The sequence below is a fragment of the Panthera pardus genome, unplaced genomic scaffold (assembly GCF_024362965.1).
Source record: "Panthera pardus isolate Hobbes unplaced genomic scaffold, ASM2436296v1 HiC_scaffold_8, whole genome shotgun sequence".
Classification (NCBI taxonomy): Eukaryota; Metazoa; Chordata; class Mammalia; order Carnivora; family Felidae; genus Panthera; species Panthera pardus.
The window spans coordinates 95,687,508-95,697,100 of record NW_026527013.1 but is presented as its reverse complement, the minus strand read 5'-3'; the positions used below and the strand labels follow the sequence as shown (position 1 = coordinate 95,697,100).

The window sequence follows — 9,593 nt, the reverse complement described above, 5'->3', positions numbered from 1 at the left end:
AAAGATTGGGATTATGCTGCTCCAAATCAAGGAATGCCGGGGGCTAAAAGAAGCAAGGATGGATTCTTCCCTAGAGGCTTCACAAGAACCATGGCCCTGCTGACACCTTGATTTCAGGCCTGATGCTTTGTTGTGGCAATTCCTAGCAAACTAATAGAGGAATGCAATGGCAGAAGGACAATCTTTTCAACAAACAGTTCTGAAGAAATTGGTTATCCATATGGATACAAAAATGAATCCTGACCTGTACATCCCACCATGAAAAACAATTAATTCAAAATGGATCATAGGCCTAAACATTGTAGGCTAAAACTATAAAACTTACAGAAGAAAACATAGGAGAAAATCTTCGTGACTTTGGGTTAGGCAACAACTTCTTAGGACACAAATAGAAAATACTGATAATGGCACTTCATCAAAATTTAAAACTTTTTTCTTTGAAAGGAATCATTAAAAAAATGAAAAGACAGGGGCGCCTGGGTGGCTCAGTTGGTTGAGCCACTGACTTTGGCTCAGGTCATGATTTCATGGTTTGTGAGTTCAAGCCCCGCATCGGGCTCTGTGCTGACACCTTAGAGCCTGGAGCCTGCTTCGAATTCTGTGTCTCCCTCTCTCTCTGCCCCTCCCGCACTCATTCTCTGTCTCTCTCTGTCTCTCTCTGTCTCAGAAATAAATAAACGTAAAAAAAAATTTTTTTTTTTTAAAGGAAAAGACAAACCACAGATTGGGGAAAAAAGATCCAAAAATATATTCTGGGATTGATATTCAGACAAATGATCCAATTTTTTAAAGTACTTATTTATTTATTTATTTATTTATTTAGAAAGAGAGAGAGAGAGAAAAAGAGATAATCCCAGGCAGGCTCCATGCCCAACATGGAGCTGGATCTCACAACTGCGAAATCATGACCTGAACCAATATCAAGAGTCAGTCACTTAACTGACTGAGCCACCCAGTGCCCCATCCAATTTTTTAACTGAGCAAAAGATTTGAAATAAAACTTCACCAAAGAAGATCATAGGCCGAAATAAATAAAATAAGTACCTGAAAAGGTGAACAACTGCATTAGTCATTAGGGAAATGCAAATTAAAACCACAGTAAGATATCACTACACACCTCCTAGAATGGCTAAAATTTTTCAGTTTGACAACTCCAAGTGTTGGTGAGGATGTGGAACAACTGAAATTCTCACCATTGATCTCACCAATGCAAAATGATACAGTATGCTATTTTGGGAAGAGTTGAGAGTTAAACATACACTTACAATTCAATCCACCAACCTACTGGTAGTTATTTACTCAAAGAAAATCAAAGCATATTTGCACACACTTATATATGAATGTTCACAGAAGCTTTATTCATAATAGGCAAAAACTGGAAACAATCCAAGTGCCCATCACAATGTCAATGAAGGAGCAAATTGTGATTTATAAGTACAGTGGAATACTACACAGCAATAAAAAGGGACAACTGTTGCTACACACAACACAGGTGAATCTCAAAAGTATCATTAAGTGGAAGAAATCAGACACAAAAATATATCTCATATTTGATTGCATTGATATGAAATTCTAGAAAAGGCAAAAAACCATACTGACAGAAAATAGATCAGCCTCCCACCCTGGGAGACAGGGAAGGGAATTAACTGCAAGAGGGCACAAAGGCACTTTTAGAGAAATGAACACATTCTATATTTTGACTGTAATGGTCAAAATATAGACTAGGCATTTGTTAAAATTCAACAAACTGTATATTTTAAACTGGTGAATTTTATTATATGTAAGGTATTCCTCAATCAAGTTAATTTTTTAAATTAAAGGTGTTCTCTTTCATTGCTAGCAAAAGTCAACCTGAAATAATTGGCAAAGAACTTTTATAGCTTGTGAGTCACCTCAATAGAGATGGGAACAAGAGGAGAATTATAGTAAAACTGTAACACGTTGATTTAGTTGAAGCTCTAATGAACATCAGGAATTTTCCTTTCTGACTCACTGTGCTTGGTAACTTCCACTGCCCCTGCCCATTAACAGTAATGAACCATGGGTTTACAAAAGGAAATGTAAGTAAAGTAAATGGCTCCCTTTTGGACGAATCGCCATCTTCCAGTAATTCACCAAAATGACCAACACAAAGGGAAAGAGGAGAGGCACCCGCTATATGTTCTCCAGACCTTTTCAGAAAACACGAAGTGGTTCCTTTGGCCACATACATGCCTATCTACAAGAAAAGTGATATTGTAGACATCAGGGGAATGGCACTATTCAAAAAGGAACGCCCCAGAAACGTTACCATGGCAAAACTGCAAGAGTCTACAGTGTTACCCAGCATGCTGTTGGCATTGTTGTAAACAGACAGGTTAAAGGCAAGATTCTTGCCAAGAGAATTAATGTACATATTGAGCATAGTAGCACTCAAAGAGCCAAGAGAGCTTCCCGAAGTGTGTGAAGGAAAATGATCAGAAAAAGAAGGAAGCCCAAGAGAAAGGTACTTGGGTTCAACTGAAGTAACAGCCTGCACCACCCAGAGAAGCACAATTTGTGAGAACCAATGGAAAGGAGCCTGAGCTGCTGGAACCCATTCCCTATGAATTCATAGCATGATAATTAAAAAAAAAAAAAGAGAGACCCCAAGACTATAAATAGATAGATGACAGGTAGATAGACAATAAAGTGAATGGCTATTTGGTTTTCATGATTCAAAATCTTTTAAAAAATGTATCTTTTTTATATTTTTTGCAGTGAGAAATACACCTGTTTAAAGCACAAGATGATCATGTTTACTGGTCACTGTTTTCTCTCTGTGTAAGTAAAATTACATCCAGAACTGACACAGTGAGAGAGGAATCAGAAAGGGGGGTTGATTAGTTGAGCAAAATTTTAATAAAATAAATCAGAAAAGAAGGCTATATGGTGAAAAATATGCCCCCCCCAACACTTCAACTCACTAATACTATTATAAAGTAACCAGCAGTAAGAGTTTAGTGTGTAAACTTTCCAGAAATTTTCCTGGACATATTCAAGCATATATATGTAATAAGTTAAACCATATGATTGCCATTCATATAGGTTAGAAATTGCTAAATATCAACAATTTCATATGGTTCAACCAATATATCCTCTTGTTAATGCACGTGCTCTCATATTCTATATACTCTTTTAAAATTTTCTCTCTTAATAATGTATCATGCCTATTTTTCCATATCAGTACATACAGCTGTACCTCACTTTCTAAATACCTGGGTAGTTTGCCATTGCATGGATGTACCATACTTTATTTTACCAGTTCCTTTGTAATGGATATTTACCTTGGTTCCTGTCTTTTCCTGTCTTTTCCAATTAAGATAGTTGGATAATCACATGGCTATGTCTTCAAACATGAAAGCTCCATGCTTCCATCTCAAGTCTAGGGATATGCCCACTCAAACAATGAACACTTGCGTTTTGTGGATTGGGTTTCTGTGTCTCTGTTGTTGAAATTCTTATATACCCACACAACAACAATGAAAAGTATATAATATTTAACTACAGTATTAAATATGGATACAGATCCAAGTCAGTCCAAGTGTATTTAATGTTAAAGATGCCTTTTGAGTTAAAATCATTGAATGCTATTCAAGTTGAAAATCCCTGTACCAGCGAATAATAATAATAATTATTATTATTATTATTAGACCATCACTATTTGGAGCTTTGTGTTTTATCATTGCTCAAGTTATTCCTTTATTCAAAAACTTTGCAGAATAAAATAAAACTTCTTCCCTTAGCATTCCAGGCCCTTTGCCTCTAGCTACAATGTACCTTTCCAGCCTTGCTTCCCCGCCCCCCCAGCACATTTGGTCTATGCTGCCACACCTGATTACCTTTCCTTTTACTCAGACTGTTCCCTCTGTTTGCAGTATCTTTCCATTTCAGCTCCTCTGTGGGAGTTTGTCACCTTCCCAATCCACCTGTAATGACACTTCTCTATCCCTCATCCTTCAAAGGCAGTGTGATATTGTAAGGAAAGTGTAGGCTTTCAAGTTTGTCACACCTGTATTTGAAGCCCCAGCTTCTCCACTTTCTAGCTATGGGACTTGGGGCAAATTACCTGGCTTATCTTAGCCTCAGTTTTTCTCATGTGAAAAATGGAATGCAGTTGCTTAGTTCTGTCTAGAACATTTGGGAGGGTTATATAGGTCCATAGCTAGAAGGGAAATGTGTTTATTAGCAAATCACACTGTACAGAGGAGGTATAAAGCATTTCTTTATTCTTCTGATTGAGTCACTGTAAGTTACATCCTGAGAAGGCCAGGACCAACCCTTTCTTTATGGAGTCCACTCAGGTGAGCTCCCAATTGCTCTGGCCTTCTTCATCATTTCTACGGGTCATTTTCCTGCTTCTCTATCCTCCCATGGCATCCATGTACCATCTGGAATGTGCTATATACATTACCAGAGGGGGAACCATCTACAAGAAACAAAAAAAAAATTTCTGTTGGATTATATCATTATCATATTTTAAAAATCTCTGTACTCTGTATAACCAGCCAAAGGAAGTCAAAGGTAAGAAGGAGCTAAAGAGAAAAACTGTATTCTTTCACAGATATCATAATGCTTATGTTGGAGCACTGGAAATAATATCTATGAAGTTTATAGACTATTAAAAACACTGTAAAGTAGCCATGAAAAAAAAAACTTTAATATTCACAGATTCCTGTCTTCCTCTTGTGCATACTGGGAAGCCTGTCTTTGGTGGAAGTCCTCAGCTTAAATCAGGGGTAATGGAAGAGGAGGAGGAGGATATTCTTTCACAGATATCATAATGCTTATGTTGGAGCACTGGAAATAATATCTATGAAGTTTATAGACTATTAAAAACACTGTAAAGTAGCCATGAAAAAAAAAACTTTAATATTCACAGATTCCTGTCTTCCTCTTGTGCATACTGGGAAGCCTGTCTTTGGTGGAAGTCCTCAGCTTAAATCAGGGGTAATGGAAGAGGAGGAGGAGGAGGAGGAGGAGGAGGAGGAGGAGGAGGAGGAGAAATGAGACTAGAGGACCAATTTACAGTAAAAAGCAAAATGAATTACTCAGGAGAATGAACATCTAGTGGGGAGTAGAACCACCAATGGCTGCATTTAAGAGAGTTTGGAAAATTTTTGAGAGAAAATGGGAGTTGGCAGCATCTGTTGTGCAATGCAGTATGAGAAAGGGGAGAGAGAGATGGAAATTGGGAAAGAGGGGTGTTTTTGTTTTTGTTTTTTAATGTTTATTTTAGAGAGCTTGCGGATGGGGAAGGGGCAGAGAGAGAGGGGGAAGAAGATCCAAAGTGGGCTTTGTGCTGACAACAAAGAGCCCCATGCAGCGTTCGAACTCACGAGCGGTGAGATCATGACCTGAGCTTAAATTGGACGCTCATCCGACTGAGCCACCCAGGCGCCCTAGGAAAGATAATTTTAAGGAGTGTTCATGTATATAATGATATAAGCCTATTTTGCTTTTTTCAAGAGTCCAAAAAAGATTAAAGTTGATTTTCGATTACTTTCTAATGACATTGTGCTTAGATGGGCCCAGAGTGGCCCAGCTCTCACCATGTCGATAAATACTTGGCTCTTTCTCTGGAACCCAGATCACCTCCCTTGAAGTTTTAGAACTGTATTTACGTTATTATGACACATCGTGCAATAAAGTTGGCTCTGTGTATGTATATCCCCTAGCAGGTTGTAGATAGGCCATTTGAAAGCAGGTTTGGTGTATTTTAATCATCTTCGTGTCCACTGTATCCAGCTTCCCATCACCTAGTCTATGAATTGCCCACCGGCCGGACTCTGAGGGAACATGTCTGTCCTGGTCTTCTCTTTACCGCCAGCACTTGCACTATGTTAAGCCCACAGTAAGCGTTGGGATAATCTTTGTTTCCCCTAGAGTAAGGATTTCAGCGCATAAGGAATGGAAGAGAGTAAAAACGTCTAAGCCGAGTTGGTGAGAACGCAGTACAGAAGAGCAGTGGCGGCCGGCCCGGGGCTGGGTGGTAACGAACAGGAATCCGCCAGGAGAAGCCTGGGAGAAGCGGGTGATCGCCGGCGCCCTCCTCTCCTCCACAACGGCAGGTGGCGCTGTGGTCGGGTGCGGCCGCTAGGTTCGCGAGGCGCCTCTCTCTGGGCAGGGTGGGGAGTAGGCAGAAGGACCTGCGGCGGGCCCATCTCGGCCGCCTCTCTGGCTTGATCTTCCTCGGCGTCTGACTGTGAGCTTAGTCCTGCACCATGGGGAAGCGGGACAATCGAGTGGTGAGTACTGAGTGGGGAAAACAGTGGGGCGACGCGGGGCCGGCGGCAGGGGAGCGGAACCCCTTGCTCTTCCCGACGGGGCCTGAGGGTCAGCAGCGTCGCTCGGACCTCGAGCCTGGAGATCCAACTCCCCCCATCCCCGTCGGCCCCAGACGCGCGTGCGCCGAGCACGCAGTTGGCGCTTTCGGGCCCCCCACTCTCTGTCCCCTCTTTCCTCTTCCCGTGTCCCCCTCTTTTTCAACCCCGCTGCACCTTCTGGCAGTGCTCCCTAGCTCCCTTTCCTCCGGTACTCCGACTAGCAGTGCCCAGTTTTTACAGCTACAAGGGCTGGAGGAGTTCTGTCTCCTGTACGTTTGTCGTAAGTCTGAGGCCCACAGAGGCCCCGGGACTGGCCCCCTACCCGGTATGGAAGATCTGGCTCCGCGCCCCTGTCGTGCGCACGCTGGTGGGATGGAGGGGCGGAGGCCTCAGGCGCAGCTCCTTTTTCTGGGCTTGCTGCGCGCCTAGTTTTAGCGGCAGGTAGACTCCCGTTTGAGGACCAGGATCGAAACATTTGGCTTCGTGTCCTCAGCGCCTAGCACTTCCTGGCACTTAGTAGGACCTGTGTACGAATGAAGGGTGAAAAACAATTGCCTTTGAAGTCAGGTATAGATGGCAGTGTCAGTTTTGGGCCCTCAGGGGTCGGGTGACTAGGATAAGTTGCTTTTCTTCTCTGAGCCTCTGTAAAGGGGCATTAGTGTTATCCACAGCTTTGCAGAATAGTTGAAACCGCAAAAGGCAAATGGCCAGAGAACGTTTGGCATGGAAGTTGTTCTAGTAAATGAGATAAAAGAGACACAGGAATGTAAGAAATAACATGATGCAGTTTCGAAGTTCTTGAAGGTATTCGGAAGAGAAGGTACTTTGGACAGGAGGAGATGGGAAGAAGGCATTCTAGATGGCTACTAGGTTGGTTTGGAAAGTCCGGATTATAAATCAGACTGGATGGGCCATAATCATTAGGGATTAACAATAAACTTAGGTTGCAGCCTTCAAGTTCCTGGATTTGTGATCGACTTTTAACCACCGAGCAGCAAAATGAAAAAAAAAATAAATGCAGTTAAAGTTAGTGTACTAAATTGGGGTGCCTGGGTGGCTCTGTCGCTTAAGTGTCCGACTTTGGTTCAGGTCATGATCTGTGGTTGGTGGGTTCCAGCCCCATATCGGGCTCTGTGCTGACAGCTCAGTACCTGGAGCCTGCTTTGGATTCTGTGCCTCTCTCTCTCTGTCTGTACTCCTCCTCGCTCATGCTCTGTCCCTGTATCTCAAAAAAATAAATAAACGTTAAAAAAGAGTTAATGTACCAAATTTAATGAACTTTTATATTCAATGATTATTGCCTTTTTGGGTTGGGAGGGCTACTAAAAGAGCTTTACTTTTATGATATGGTGACATTTCTTCAAAACATTCGTTTTAATTTTATATACTACTCATAATCAGAGATGTTTAGGAACCACAGTGGTGAACTTTGATTACAATGTTAAGGAATGTTCTTTTCTCCTGCTTTCCCGGCTGTGGGTCAGACCTTGTGGTATCCAGTTTCTCATAGGGTTGAAATGGTGTTCTGATGGAGCATCCTTATTAGGTTTGAGGTGTTCAGAGTGTTTTGACTCTTTAAACTGTGGACTTGAAAATTTAGAAATCACCAGACCTTGGATATGGTTTAATATAGAGGCCTAAGATGTTTTGTCTTTGTTTTACTTAGAAGTGTTGCTTTACACATACCTTTAAAGCATTTGAAACTTTTCAGATTAGCTTCATTTTACTAGAACATTTTGATAATAACTCTGGGCTCTACTTATTAGTTGGTATGCTTTTGTAGCATAGAGTGTTCTGGTAACATTTTATTTGCAGTTAAAAAGTGGAAAAGAGGGATGCCTGGGTGGCTTAGTCATTTGAGTGTCTGACTTTGGCTCAGGTCATGATCTCGAGGTTCATGAGTTTGAGCCCCCCCCGTCAGGCTTTGTGCTGACAGCTCAGAGCCTGGACCCAACTGTTTCAGATTCTTTGTTTCCCTCTCTCTCTGCCCCTCCCCTGCGCGCGCTCTCTCTCTCTCTCTCTCTCTCTCTCTCTCACAAATAACATTAAAAAAAATTTTTAAGGTGGGAATGAAAACATGAAATTAAGATTCAGAAGAGAGATTGTCTAATTTTGTGTTCTCGTTGCATGGAGGAGGAGACGGAACTTTTTTTCTTCCAAATTTTTATTTAAATTCTAGTTAGTTAACATATAGTATCATACTGATTTCAGGAGTAGAATTTAGTGACTCAGCACTTAAGTATAATACCTAGTGCTCATCATAACAAGTGCCCTGCTTAATACCCATCACAGGTTTAGCCCATCCCCCACCTCCCTCCATCAACCCTCGGTTTTATTATCTTTCATTAAGAGTTTCTTATGGTTTGTTTCCCTCTCTCTCTCTCTCTTTTTTAATGTTTATTTTTGAGAGAGAAGGAGAGGGAGAGAGAGTGTATGTGATTGGGGGAGGGGCTAAGAGAGAGGGAAACAATCCGAAGCAGCCTCCAGGCTCCCAGCTGTCCGCACAGAGCCAGATGTGGGGCTCAAACTCACGAGCATGCGATCATGACCTGAGCCAAAGTCGGATGCTTAACCGACTGAACCATCCAGGTTCCCATTTCCTTCTCTTTTTAACCCCCTTCCCATATGTTCATCTGTTTTGTTTTTTAAGTTCCACATAAGAGTGAAATCATATGGTATTTGTCTTTCTCTGATTGACTTATTTCGCTTAGCATAATAGAGTCTATCACCATCCATGTTGTTGCAAATGGCAAGATTTCTTTCTTTTTGATGGCTGAGTAATATTCCTGTGTGTGTGTGTGTGTGTGTGTGTGTGTGTGTGTGTGTGTGTGTGAGTGTGTGAGAGACATCTTCTTTATCCATTGGCTATTGTTGATAATGCTCAAGGAGAACATACCCCTTCGAATCTGTATTTTTGTATCCTTTGGGTAAATACCTAGTAGTGCAATTGCTGGGTCCATAGCGTAGTTCTATTTTTAACTTTTTGAGGGACCTCCATACTGTTTTCCAGAGTGGCTGCACCAGTTTGCATTCCCAGCAACAGTGTTAGAGGGTTCCCCTTTTTCCGCATCCTCAACATCTGTTGTTTCCTGTGTTAATTTTAGCCCTTATGACAGGTGTGAGGTGGTATCTCATTGTGGTTTTGATTTGTATTTACCTTATGATGAGTGATGTTGAGCATCTTTTCATGTGCATGTTAGCCATCTGGATGTCTTCTTTGGAAAAATGTCTATTCATGTCTTCTGCCCA

General features: G+C 41.6%; 1 protein-coding gene across 4 annotated transcripts in view; it reads left to right on the top strand.

The window, feature by feature from the left end:
• The first annotated feature begins 6,133 nt into the window (after positions 1-6,133).
• FAM133B (family with sequence similarity 133 member B) overlaps positions 6,134-9,593 on the top strand; it is a 29,392-nt gene continuing 25,932 nt past the window's right edge. For 3 of the 4 annotated variants that reach the window (XM_019443312.2, XM_019443311.2, XM_053897140.1), the window contains exon 1: positions 6,134-6,266. In XM_019443312.2, the coding sequence (XP_019298857.1) occupies positions 6,243-6,266 (24 nt within the window). In that variant the 5' untranslated portion in view covers positions 6,134-6,242. Of the gene's footprint in view, positions 6,267-6,432; positions 6,614-9,593 lie in introns of those variants that run through there. The other variant, XM_019443313.2, reaches the window with a different exon arrangement.